General features: G+C 41.8%; 1 protein-coding gene across 12 annotated transcripts in view; it reads left to right on the top strand.

Annotated features, from left to right (window-relative positions):
• Positions 1-10,785, top strand: part of KCNT2 (potassium sodium-activated channel subfamily T member 2) — an 852,827-nt gene extending 842,042 nt beyond the window's left edge. For all 12 annotated transcript variants that reach the window (XM_083156802.1, XM_083156806.1, XM_083156799.1 and 9 more), the window contains one exon: positions 7,586-10,785. In XM_083156802.1, coding sequence (XP_083012928.1) covers positions 7,586-7,697 — 112 coding nt within the window. In that variant the 3' untranslated portion in view covers positions 7,698-10,785. The remainder of the gene's footprint in view (positions 1-7,585) is intronic.
• Positions 10,786-15,060: the final 4,275 nt, after the last annotated feature.

Below are 15,060 nucleotides of genomic sequence, written 5' to 3'. Positions count from 1 at the left end.
GTGGGGGGGGGGGGGGCAATACATTTATATCAGTTGTGTCAGCAATATATTTATATCAGTGTGTCAGCAATACATTTATGTCCAAATTTGTCCAATACATTTATATCAGTTTGGGGGCAATACATTTATATCACTGCGGGGACAATACATTTATATCTCTGCGGGGGCAATACATTTGTATCGCTGTGGGGTCAATAAATTTATGTCAGTATGTGGGCAATACATTTATATCAGTATGTGGGCAATACATTTATGTCAGTATGTGGGCAATACATTTATATCAGTATGTGGGCAATACATTTATATCAGTATGTGGGCAATACATTTATATCAGTATGTGGGCAATACATTTATATCAGTATGTGGGCAATACATTTATATCAGTATGTGGGCAATACATTTATATCACTGCGGGGCAATACATTTATATCAGTATGTGGGTAATACATTTATATCAGTATGTGGGCAATACATTTATATCACTGCGGGGCAATACATTTATATCACTGCGGGGCAATACATTTATGTCAGTATGTGGGCAATACATTTATATCAGTATGTGGGTAATACATTTATATCAGTATGTGGGCAATACATTTATATCACTGCGGGGCAATACATTTATATCAGTATGTGGGTAATACATTTATGTCAGTATGTGGGCAATACATTTATGTCAGTATGTGGGCAATACATTTATGTCAGTATGTGGGCAATACATTTATATCAGTATGTGGGCAATACATTTATATCAGTATGTGGGCAATACATTTATGTCAGTATGTGGGCAATACATTTATATCAGTATGTGGGCAATACATTTATATCACTGCGGGGCAATACATTTATATCACTGCGGGGCAATACATTTATGTCAGTATGTGGGCAATACATTTATGTCAGTATGTGGGCAATACATTTATATCAGTATGTGGGCAATACATTTATATCAGTATGTGGGCAATACATTTATATCAGTATGTGGGCAATACATTTATATCAGTATGTGGGCAATACATTTATATCAGTATGTGGGCAATACATTTATATCAGTATGTGGGCAATACATTTATATCACTGCGGGGCAATACATTTATATCAGTATGTGGGTAATACATTTATATCAGTATGTGGGCAATACATTTATATCACTGCGGGGCAATACATTTATATCACTGCGGGGCAATACATTTATGTCAGTATGTGGGCAATACATTTATATCAGTATGTGGGCAATACATTTATATCAGTATGTGGGCAATACATTTATATCAGTATGTGGGCAATACATTTATATCAGTATGTGGGCAATACATTTATATCAGTATGTGGGCAATACATTTATATCACTGCGGGGCAATACATTTATATCAGTATGTGGGTAATACATTTATATCAGTATGTGGGCAATACATTTATATCACTGCGGGGCAATACATTTATATCACTGCGGGGCAATACATTTATGTCAGTATGTGGGCAATACATTTATATCAGTATGTGGGTAATACATTTATATCAGTATGTGGGCAATACATTTATATCACTGCGGGGCAATACATTTATATCAGTATGTGGGTAATACATTTATGTCAGTATGTGGGCAATACATTTATGTCAGTATGTGGGCAATACATTTATGTCAGTATGTGGGCAATACATTTATATCAGTATGTGGGCAATACATTTATATCAGTATGTGGGCAATACATTTATGTCAGTATGTGGGCAATACATTTATATCAGTATGTGGGCAATACATTTATATCACTGCGGGGCAATACATTTATATCACTGCGGGGCAATACATTTATGTCAGTATGTGGGCAATACATTTATGTCAGTATGTGGGCAATACATTTATATCAGTATGTGGGCAATACATTTATATCAGTATGTGGGCAATACATTTATATCAGTATGTGGGCAATACATTTATATCAGTATGTGGGCAATACATTTATATCAGTATGTGGGCAATACATTTATATCAGTATGTGGGCAATACATTTATATCACTGCGGGGCAATACATTTATATCAGTATGTGGGTAATACATTTATATCAGTATGTGGGCAATACATTTATATCACTGCGGGGCAATACATTTATATCACTGCGGGGCAATACATTTATGTCAGTATGTGGGCAATACATTTATATCAGTATGTGGGTAATACATTTATATCAGTATGTGGGCAATACATTTATATCACTGCGGGGCAATACATTTATATCAGTATGTGGGTAATACATTTATGTCAGTATGTGGGCAATACATTTATGTCAGTATGTGGGTAATACATTTATATCAGTATGTGGGCAATACATTTATATCACTGCGGGGCAATACATTTATATCACTGCGGGGCAATACATTTATGTCAGTATGTGGGCAATACATTTATGTCAGTATGTGGGCAATACATTTATATCAGTATGTGGGCAATACATTTATATCAGTATGTGGGCAATACATTTATATCAGTATGTGGGCAATACATTTATATCAGTATGTGGGCAATACATTTATATCAGTAGGTGGGCAATACATTTATATCAGTATGTGGGCAATACATTTATATCAGTATGTGGGCAATACATTTATATCACTGCGGGGCAATACATTTATGTCAGTATGTGGGCAATACATTTATATCAGTATGTGGGCAATACATTTATATCACTGCGGGGCAATACATTTATATCAGTATGTGGGCAATACATTTATATCAGTAGGTGGGCAATACATTTATATCAGTATGTGGGCAATACATTTATATCAGTATGTGGGCAATACATTTATATCACTGCGGGGCAATACATTTATGTCAGTATGTGGGCAATACTTACATTTATATCAGTATGTGGGCAATACATTTATATCAGTATGTGGGCAATACATTTATATCAGTATGTGTGTAATACATTTATATCACTGCAGGGCAATACATTTATGTCAGTATGTGGGCAATACATTTATATCAGTATGTGGGCAATACATTTATGTCAGTATGTGGGCAATACATTTATATCAGTGTGTCATCAATACATTTATATCAGTATATGGATAATACATTTACTGTATATCATTATGTGGACAATACATTTATATCAGAATATGGACAATAAATTTACTGTATATCATTATGTGGACAATACATTTATATCAGTATGTGCGGGGACAATACAAATTTATAAATATAGCTGCTTACATCAATTCCGCGGCACGGCTGTGTGGGCAAACGTACTGTACTGCTGGTGCAACTTAATATGCCAGCTTGGGAATAGCTACTGCCAAATAAAGTCCTATGGCATGTGCATGTGTGCCTCCAAGCATGTCATATTCACGGGCACACTTGTTACACCAGCTTTGCAACACATAGAACACAATGCAGCAAAGCTGAACATGGTTACATCTAAACTCAAACTTTACAGTAAAGAAATAAATCCCTTTCCTTAGAATTATGTATTTTTTGTTACCTGAGAAACAAGATTAAACCTGAGATATTGGGCAAAATTTACTAAGAATATGAATATGTTTGTGTTGTATTCATATTTTGTATATGACTGTTATTGGTGGAGTACTGTATTTCATTTACACATTTGTATTCCAGAGCTTAATTTACAAAGGTCATATTTTGAGATTCGTATTTCTCAATGTCTTATGGAGTCCTATTTGTATTTGGTGTCTGTATATACTGCACGGCCACTAAATACAAATACGGGTTGGAAGCCTACATGGATCAGTCTTATCCGTGCAGACATCAGTGTAAATTTTTTTTATAAAAAGAAATAAATTATTTTTAAAAAAAATGGCGTAATGTCCCCCCCACAGCTGTAACATGTCAAAAACATGTGGTGTTTCCATGGATTTCTAAAACCAGCACCAGGCTCTTGGGCCAGTCCTGATTCCCAAAATATAGGGTACAAAATGACTAGAAGTTCCCCGTATTTTGAGAACCAGCACCGAGCCCTGTGGCGAATGCCACAACCAGGGGGAGACTTTTTATACAAGTCCCCCCGAACAAAACATTAACCCGTGAAAAATGAATGGGTGTACAACACTAGGTTTATACTGAAAGAGTATACACTACCACGAAAGATTTTTTTGTACATTTAATAAGGCATGATATAAACTACAATTTGATGAGAATTCTCATATTACAATGAAAAAATACAAAAAATAAATAAAAATTTAAAACAATTTTGTGAACAAGAATGTATTGATGTGTGCTCCACAAAAAAAAATTTATCCGGATTGGACAATCTATGCAGCATAAATAGCAAGGAGACCCCCGATTACCTCCCAGTATTACTGGTAACTATCATTTGCTGGTGCAATATTTTTTGTGGAGCACACATCAATACATTCTTGCTCACAAAATTGGGTACTCTTTACCTAGAAGGGCGGCCATCGCGGGCATCGCATGCACTAAAAAATCGCATGCGATGCGACCGACGCGATGCCCGTGATTTCCTATAGGGAACAATGTTAAATATCCCAATTGACCCGATTTTCCTGTTCCATGTCTCAATTGACCCGATTTGAGGGTCAATTGAGGTCGTAGGACGCGTACCGCCGCCCCTCGCGGGCTCGCTGCGCTCGCCATGCTTCGGGTTCACGTTGATCGTGGGGTGGCGTTAACAATTGTGGGGGCCATTTCACACTTCAGGGTGCCTATTTGGCCTCTCTGTGCCATTTAACATTGTTTCCTATGGAAAAATCGGGTCAATTGAGACATTGAACAGGAAAATCGGGTCAATTGGGACATTTAACATTGTTCCCTATGGGAAATCGCGGGCATCGCGTCGGTCGCATCACATGTGATTTTTTATTGCATGCGATGCCTGCGATTTATTACTAACGATGCCCACGATTAAAATCGTGGGCGCCCTTCTAGGTAAAGAGTACCCAAAATTGTTTTAAATTTTTATTTATTTTTTATATTTTTTCATTCTCATCAAATTGTATTTTATATCATGCCTTATTAAATGTACAAAAAATCTTTCGTGGTAGTGTATACTCTTTCAGTATAAACCTAGCGCTGTACACCCATTTTTTTTCTCCATTATATGATTTTGGGAAATGTACACACTCCCTGTACAGCAGCTTTGGCCCTGCCTGTGGTTCCTTTTCTATTGAAAACATTAACCCGTGACTGGTCAGCCCGGGACAGGACACTGGGGGAGTGGAAACCCCTAATAAAGGGGACCCCCTCTAGGATTAACCCTCCCTGTGCTGAAACCCGGGACTTTCACCGGTGCCCCTTGGATGGTGGGCACCGGGCTGATAGCAGTGTAAAAGGTAAAATAAACTATTGAGTTCTGCTGTGGTACTATGAGTCCCAGCAAGCCTGGGTTGCATGCTGGGACTTGGAAAACCACAAGTCCCAGCATGTGGCCCATTAATGGACTTGCTGGGATGCTTATTTCCACAGAAGAACCAATAGCCAAACAAAAATAAATGCAAATGTAGCGTGTCCCATCTTTGGCCGGCGCTCGACAGGTCCCTTGCACTGGCGAGCGACGGCGATAGAGAATGGGATGCGCATGCGTCTCACAGGCACGTGCGTCCCAGTTTCCCGTCGGCGGGGGGACGGGAACCCTGTTCGTCTCCGCTTTAGCGAGACGGACAGGGTTGGGGGGGGGGTGCGGCAAGGCGGCGGGGACCCGGGGCGACCGTCGGTGATGCGGAGGGGACCCAGGGGGAGCCCCGTTGTAAGGGGACGCGTGTGCATCCTGTGTGCGCGCGTCCCCTTACGGTGGCTGGCCGGGGATGGCGGCTGGCGAAACTTCCACCATCCCCTGCAAAGATGGGCCACGCTCCATCTGTACACAGTGACACACCAGTACAGTATAACTTTATTACATATACCCAGGGGCGGATTTAGGTGCCAGACCGCCCCTAGGCACCACATTATTTGCCCCCCCCCCCCCCCGAAGATGCTCTGTTCAAAGCAGCGCAACTTCAACTGCACAAGTAACTCCAGGCTGCCAATCCCGGGTCACTCACTGTGCACAATGATGGCAGTCCCTAGCATCACACACACACTGTGCACCCAACACAGCGGCACACGGGGGGCTTACCTAGGCTGATGGCAAGCCTCCCCTTGGACTGCTCTGATCCTCCAGCGCGTCCTGCCGTCTTCAGCGGCACCTGTCTACCCAATGTTCACCGCTGTCTTTAGCCACCGGGGTCTTTACTGCAGGCACCCGCACTCAGGTCTCCCTCTCTGTCTGCTCCTTGCAAACTTCAGTGGCGGCCGCTGCAATTTTGACTTATCTCCCGGGGATGATGGCTTCTGGGTCTCTCTCTGCCACCTGGAAGCTGAAGCTGCGGTCGTCGCCATCTTCGCTGGTGACCTCCCAGGGGACATCAGCAGCTCCGGGGAATTGCTTCTATTCTAGCCATCAGCAGGCATCACAGGACTGCCTCTCACCTGCGCCGGATATTCAGCATTTGATCGCCGGGGCCGGAACATATGCTGAAGGGGGGCACTTTCAGCACGGCGCAACAATATTTGCAAAAGAGTAAAAAAAAATCATGCTTGCCGCCCCCAGCAGGTGCCGCCCATAGGCCTGTGCCTCACGGGCCTAGTGGGAAATCCGGCCCTGCATATACTCCATACAAACTGATACTTATTAGCTCCTCCGGCGAAGATCAGGTCCTCTTGGGTCCCTGTAAGCATCCATGTACTTGGCAACATAACAAATCATCCGTACACGATGCCAGAATTAACTGAGAGAAGCTCAGAATGTGTTTGTTTATATTCTGCAGCTCCTCTCCCCAAAATGCGCTACGACTTGTAGATCCACAACCTTACAAATAGTTAAATAAAACACGGACACATTAGAAAAGTAAAACTTTATTTCACACTACATTCAATCATTTATACTCACCTATGGATTTCCTCAATGACCTGTCCTCTTCTCCATGTAGAATCCAATAGGCGTTCCTGTGTTTCTCCGGCTCCACATTTACCCCGTAGGCACAAGCACAGCTTGTGTTTACATTGTTGCCTCTGCCCACAGACCGGGTGTTAGGCTCGTCCACCACTCAATCATGAGTGGAGAATTCCCGATGCCAACTCATGATTGGCTGGGGGGGCGGGCCTAACCCCGGTGAAGCATGAATGCTTTGCAGGTTGCAATGCTACGAAACACTGCATACAGTAGCAGCAATCTCTGGGGACACATCTGTGGGTTCATAAACTTATAAACTCTTATGAAATGCCTCTCCGGCATTTGCCAAAAGTGCAGCGTATGCAGTGTACATATGCCCCTAGTCCCATAATGCATTCAAACAATATTTGCTGTTCATCGGAAATCACCAGGATAAAGGTGCTAATGCCACGGCACCAATGCCAAGTTCCCCAAGATCAGTACATTCACAGTATCAAAACCTCTTACCCTTATAACCCACCCCTACTAAAAGAAGAGGCCTTCACCTGTTTACAAATACTGTTTATTCATTTTTGCAAATGTCTATTACTGAAAACATCTGTCTCTATTTGTTTCTCTGTATTTTAAATTAGTTTTCTCAGTTGTCAAAATGTACCAACATTATTTTCTGTATTTTTAGATACCTGATTAGACCAGATCCACTGTCATATGTTCCAGCTAATGCATCAAGCCGGAAAAGCAGCTTTTGCAACACAACTGGGCAAGACTCAAAGGATGAGACGCAGCTTTGATATTCCATCAGATTCTGTGATTTAAGAACTGATTTATAACTGTAACATCATTCAGCCATGAAATACTTAAAATTATTGCTTGGAGGTTCAAGGCGAGATTTAATATTTACTATTTAGTTTGAACTAAATATAAGTTATTGTTAATGTCTGTAAGTTGTGGCGTCAGTATTGTTTCTTTACCACTGTGGTACCACAGGTGTAACAGGTCGGTAAAGCTCTTCAGTTTAAACATTTAGAATGAAATTTACTTTTTTTATATACTGTATACTGACGGAGTCTTGTACAAAAAACTGAATGTATTATAAGTGTCTTATTGCTTCCTAATGTGCAAGTGTTTCGTGTTTTTGTCTTAAGAGTTGACAGATGTTAGTTGTAAAACAGCTCACGCAGAACATCTTTTGGATAGCTTTTTTCTACATACTGTATTATGGACTAGCAATTGCATTCTTGGCAATTTACCAATAATCGTTTGAGGGAAAGCATTGCTAACTAATCATATTTTATGTTCTGGTGTTATATTTTCTTTAATAAGATACCCTAACTTAAGAATAATTGTCAACATTTGTCGGGAAAGTCACAGTTTTTGAAGAATTATAGCTGCTATTTAATTCTGTTAATGTCCCTTATTTGTACTAGATACCTTGGATTTGTTTCTGGAAATAGCCTTTTGTGTCTGTTATTATACTGTATCCTGCTTCAATTACAAATTATTAAAGACAAGTACTTGAAATATCTTTAAACTACTAGGGTGCTCTGAATAAAACGTCACCCATTAGGATCTTAGCCTCACTTACTATGTTTGGCGGAACTGTCTCCCTTGCATCCCTGGCTGTCTGAAACATGCCTGCAAATAAACGGTCTGGCTGCATAGATGTATCTTCATTACATTACATTTGTGCTATTATAGGAAATGCCCCCAAAAATGTATACCATCACCATACCTCTCAACTATACCAAACTGTCCTGGGGGTTACGGTGTCCCGCGTGTGTATGGGGTAATTTGGGAAGCCAACGATCACTGCTGCTCTGCTTCTGAAAAAATTGCTGAAGGTGCTCGCTGCAGGGGTTTGCTCATACACATTATTGCATATGTGCATGTGCAGGCACCCATCATCGAGGACAGGGCCAAATTCGGTCTGAATCGGCCCCTTGCTGCAGGTGGCGGCTGTGAGTCTTCTAAGTGGCAACCTCCCAACTTTCACTTGAGTGTCTGGAAAGTGGGTATTGGTGGCAGTGTGGGGTTGCAGGGGCAGTAGGTTGAAGTTTTGCCTAGGGTACTGAGAAGCCTAAAACCGTCCCGTCAGGTTGTTGTTCTACACATTCTGCAAGCCAAATGTTGGTGCTACATGGGGAGCAACAGAGCTGCCTCCTAGAGTCTATAGGCCTTAATCTGGTTGGATCGGGCAGATGAGTGTGCAGATGGACTCTTTCGGTGAGCGTGAGTCCGCCCACAGAACATCCGCATACGGTCGATAGGAAAAGACAACAAAGGGGAGTGGCGTGCATATGAGAGTACACTACCGTGCTCGATCAAATCTCAGCCTTCTCGGTCGGAAACTAAGCATGTTGCTCCTATCGTAGGAGAAAGCGTACATCCAATCACGGTGGAGTACGCTTCATATATATGGTCCAGCAATTATTCCCTCTGAAGTTACCTTCTAACAATTACCCAATTATGCTAAATTTGATTTTTTGATTGATTTATTCCTCATTTGTCTCCCTTAATTAATCTACAATTGAACCCTCATTACATCTATATTTCTTGTGTTGTAATGTGGCACTTTCCTCACTATCTATGTGTCCCCAAATGTCTTTTATTATAATTTATTTTGGTGTTTGTATGCATGCTGTAAATAATGTTAATAAATATTATGTTCCTATTTATTTACATGTCTTGCTAACCCTAATTATATATGTGATGTATTGCTCCACCAACAACTAACATTCATGCATTTACAATATGTGTTATTTAACTGTAAAACCCACACATGCACTTAACATTCATTCCTTACCCTTCTCTTTCAATTACATATATAACTTACAATATACATGTACCTATGTCCACCTGCCCTCAGAAACACTCTAACATATTACTATAAAAACCACAGACAACTTCTAACTATTTATAAAGTTTTATTTTAAATATAAAAAAAATATGAAAATAAATTGAAATAAGTGTCCCAGCAGATTGGCAGCTTCTTCATGTATTTGCTGCAGTCATTGCACTGTCTGTGCCAAGTCCTGGTGCTGTGGGATTTCTGTTGGAAAGGAAAATAACGTTTTTTTTATTTTTATAAGTTTAACACAAAATCATGGGCACTTTATAATGATTAATAAGCTGTCAGTGAACTGTGAAGGCAACACACATTTTAAAAGAGCATTAAATATGGACCTGCTATGAAGATTTTACAAACTACTGTGATGTTGACACATACAAACATCTGACATGACTTCAAATACTATAAGTGGCCTTTGCCTTCTTTGCTGAATCTATGCAGCATTATATTTGCAAGGTTTGTGCTGTGGGAAACAGGTCAAACCTCTGGACTAAGGTATGCAGTGTAAGGATAACTACATTGTTCATGCTGTACAGGTTTATCCTTCTAATATGGTAGGACATTGGTGTCAAACTCATGGCCCTCCAGCTGTTGAGTAAATGCATGACCCAGCATGGGCTGCCACATAATTAACAAGCCAATATCTAAATGTATTTGGCAGGCCCATGAGTTTAACACCAGTGCTCTAGGATCTTTTAATGGATGTAAGGTGTGTCAACCCCGGCTGCCCCCAAGTCCCCACCACCCAAGGGCAAGAAAGGCCGGAATAAATAATGTGGTTCCACCTGATTGACTTTGGCCCTTATTCAGATCTTATCGCAGTACAAATTTGTTCTCGAAATAGACAAAACCATGTGCACTGCAGGTGGGGCAGATGTAACATGTGCAGAGAGAGGTACTGTAAATTTGAGTAGGGTGTGTTGGAACTGAAATCTAAATTGCGGTGTAAGAATAATGCAGCCAGTTTTTTCTCTGCACAGAAACAAAATAACTCACGCAAATCTAACTCTCTCTGCACATGTTACATCTGCCCCCCCCCCCCCCTCCGCAGTGCACATGGTTTTGCCCATATTGAGAACAAATTTGTACTGCGATCAGATCTGAATAAGGGCCTTTGTGTGTGGTTTTGGCTAAAATCTTGTCCTTTGCAGTGAAGGGCCACTTCCTGTGGGCAAACTCATTCTATTTCCATGCAAAGGGTACCAAAATCCCAAGTTCACACTCTGGAAATGTGCGGTGTTGTTTTTATGTTGTGTATCCTGCCTAGTATGGTGATGCAGATCCTATGCTGGAGTGGACTTTCATTTCAGCACGCAACTGTTGTGTCTCAGATGTCTTAGTTAATGGCACATTTTGTTCTGTCTGTTTTTTTTTTTTTTCATATTATTACAAAGAAAATGTTTGTTTTGCTTAATTGCAATAAAACCTTAACAAAAATAATAATAACTCAACAAGTTTGTTGTGAAATGTTTTGTGTGCAGTGTTGAACATCTATTAATTATTTGTGTGTATGTGTCATATAGGGTCTTGAAGTGGATGAAGTGATGATTTATGTGACATTTGTAACAGAGGAATAAAGATATGTGCACAGTTCCCAAACAGCAGTGATGGAAGGTGAGAGTGAGTGGTAGAGGGCCAGATGTGTGTTTCCTCCAGAAGTGTAAAATGGAGAGTGATAAACAGACAGCTCAAAAACTACCAAATTCTATGTTACAGAGTGGTGGGCAGATGTAGGAAACCTTAACCAAAAATAGGTGGTGTCAATCAGGACCTAACTGCCATGTTACATACAGAGTCTGAAAAAGACAGTTAGGAGCAGATTGCCTGGTTGAATATCAGTGTCCAAGTTAACAATTATTAAGCATGATACTTGTGTCACATAATGTGTGCATGAGTAAAGGCACCTATTTCTAAAACATTGAACATCTAACAAGGGTTAGAAACACATTAGAGGTGTTGTTAGACCTGATAGAGGGGTGTAATTTAATGATCTGAAGTGTATGTTTTTGTGCAAGTGTGAGTGTTGACACATCGACTCCTGTGAATTGTGTGTCCTGTTGTCCTAACATGACAGGCACACTTGCATGAAGGGTGTAGATGTTTAAAGTAGACCTAATTCCACATATTCCAACATGTGTATTTGGCCTACCAAACAATAGAAACAATCCTACTTTGGAACAGTGGCAAGTGTAGAAAGTGAACCTTCCAATGTGTTTCAGGGCTGTGTATGGCTTGCAGATACTCAAATAAGTTAGAAATTTGTTTTCCCCCACAGGGGAAAGAGGAGAAGGTGGCGCTTCGACTTGAGCTGGATCACTAGCAGCTGCTAGGAGATGTCAGGTTAGTCAGACCTGAACTGCACAATACCAAAGAAAAAAAGAAGAAAGCAGCGCTAAATGAGTTAAATAAATTCAAATTAAATTCAAAGATGGAAATTGGACTGATTGTACATTAAAATCAATACATTTTATTTAATACAGTAAATGACCATTTGGGGAAATGCTGGTATTAGATGTGTCATCTAGTGGAGTGTCCGGGTCCCACCCTGTAGCTCGCATGATGTAATTTGCTCTTTTCCAGACCAGGATGGCCTGTTTAGCCAGTGGCAGTTTGACAAGTGCAGCATTGCCCGAAAGTGCACTTTGAATACATGCCCCCGTGTACGCCCAGGGATACACCCAGTTTTGCCCTGTTTTCTGGCCTCTCCCATAAAAACGCCCACAATACGCCCACTTTGTCCGTCTGTAATCAGACTCGTCTTTTTGATTGGAGAGTACCGTCCACTAGTGGGGTGCTGTCTTCGCACGTGCGCATTGCGTAATGTAAGCATGCGCAATGAAAAAAAAAAGCATTCCGTCCATGCACGTAGCGGATTGATTCAACCAGAATAACCCCCAATGTGCCAACATCACTTTCACACCCTTAAACCAGGTTTTGTTTGTTATATTCCTATGCAGGCCATGGCTAACAGATGTCTTTTGTGCAGTACACAAATCAGCAAGGCAATTAGGAAGGTCAAAGAACCTTAAAATAAAACTTAGCCCAGTTTTCAAGGTTTTATTTAAAGGGAAAGGAAATTACATCAGAATTGTATTAAATAATGTTATCATCCAGAAAGCTTCACAGCAGTGGGGTGTAAACACAGAAGACAGAGACATATAAGTGTATTATAAATTGTAGGAAATGTGTGCAAGCGATGGTATATGGCACAGCAGTATAAACACCAGTGGAGTGTTTTTTGTGTCCAGAGACTTACAGATGGAGCCCCTGTCATCTATGGTCAGCGCCCGCCAGAACGTCCCCTCTGGCAAGCGCCAGCGGACAGGAACTCTATTGAACTGGGACATGCGTGCATCTCACGCGCACCCACGTCCCAGTCTCTCGGCAGTGGGACAGCGGCATCCTGCTCGTCTATGCTTCAAGTAGACAGGCAGGGTTAGAGTGGGGGGGTTGGAGTGATGAGAGGGACTGTCATCGGCGGCGCGGGAGGTGGCAGACGTCAGCGGGGAGCTCCATTGCCACAGGGCATGCGAGCGTCTCAGGCATGCGTGCCCCCTGGCGTGAGCTGGCGGCTGGCGATAAAATCGCCAGCCCATACAAAGATGAGACAGGCTACATCTGTATGCTGGGACCATGTGTAACTAGCACGACATCATTACCAAGCGCCCCAAGGAACGTCATGCAAGCAGGTTATGAAAGTACAAACTCCACATCAATAAAGCTTTTTTTTTTAAATACTCTTTATTCAATTTTCCAAATTATATACATACATAGTGATATGCGCTGCTCCGCTACATTCATGCGTTCAGTTACGTCTTTAATGTCAGATTTCATGGAAAGAATTTCAGTTTGCAAGTCTTTAATCTGCCCGGACAGGCGTGTTTCAGAATTGGTAATGGCGTCCAGCACCTGTTGTAAGGTGGGATCTGCAGCTCTATCTGGGCGTTTGCTTTTTGTGGGGGTGGCATGTGGGGTTGTAGACGGGGTCTGCGGAGGGTTGCTGGGTTGTGACCTTTCAAATTTCTCAAGCCGAGCAGAGGTTGTGGCGTTACTGGATTTACCCATCTTGGTCAAGTGTGATAAGTGTACTACAAATATATTCCACCACAGCTTTTAGATCTGGACTGAAATTGTTAAAGAAGATTCACTATCTGCCCTTTGCAAGGCTCACTTTAGAATATTACTAGTCCGTTACACACATATATGACCACACCCAGCTGTAATATTTACACCAATAAAAAAAATAGGAGATGAGGGAGAGGAAAAAAAAAAAGTAAATTATACTGCACCGGGATCTTGAAATGGCTCAGCACTCTGCAGACCTCCAGTGTATGTTGCATATCCAATCTGTGCTAGGTGTTTGTAACTCAGTCAGCGTCCACCTTCACAGCCCTTTGCTGCCTTGGAGAATTTCTTTCCTCTTCCTTACTATCTACTTGTACATTGTACGCATCTAGCCGCCGGTTATCCCCGATGCCGTCTTTGTCTTTGTTTTTATTTACACGGTCTTCACCCTGCTCTCGCTGGACGGCTCATCTGTGTCGGAGCGGCAGCGTCATTAGGAGACGCCGGTTGCCATGGTGTGGGAGACGCAGCGTGACTGCGTGACCATGGTAACTGACGGCACTGTGACGCGCGCTGATGACGTAGGTGGCCGGCCGCGGGAAACGTGGATGGACGTGCACTCGGGTGTAGGGGATATAAGGTGAGCTGTTTGTCTTTATGTTTATGCCTGATGACGATTTGTAAATAAATCGGAACGTTGCAGAAACCTGTTGGATTTATTTTCACTACTACTGTGTGCTGCCTTCACTGCCTTGTCAGTGTGAGTACGTGTGTTTGGCCCGACCTGGGTCTTTGGCGAGCACCAGGAAATTCATCTTCCGTTGGCTGGAGTGCTTGGTCTGCTGGACTTTATATTGATATCACCCTATACAGGAGTGGGAGATATCTGGCCGTTGGCACCCGCACCTTTGTGTATATCCCAGGCCTACATCTGTTTGATGTGTTTGGACTTTGTCCATTGTTTTTAACCAGAAGATGGCGGAAGGAGGTACCGGTTCTGATGCACCGCTTGGTTGTATAAATTTAGCCAAGCTGACACAAGGCACGTTGGTCTCCTTCTCTGAGTCAGAAGCTGACGATATCCTTTTCAAAGAAGATTTTGATGTGGCAGCTCCATTATCCTCTGAGGCGTTGTACCGTGATCTTCTTAAATTGAAGCAAAAGGAATTGGACTATTTTTACCACGGGGTGACCCTGTCCAATTATTACAAGGAGAAGCGGATACCCCGTGGCTTCAGGGT

Source organism: Crinia signifera, chromosome 8 (genome assembly GCF_055691185.1).
Source record: "Crinia signifera chromosome 8, ASM5569118v1, whole genome shotgun sequence".
Classification (NCBI taxonomy): domain Eukaryota; kingdom Metazoa; phylum Chordata; class Amphibia; order Anura; family Myobatrachidae; genus Crinia; species Crinia signifera.
Note: the sequence above shows the minus strand (reverse complement) of the source record. Positions and strands in the feature narration are given on the sequence as shown.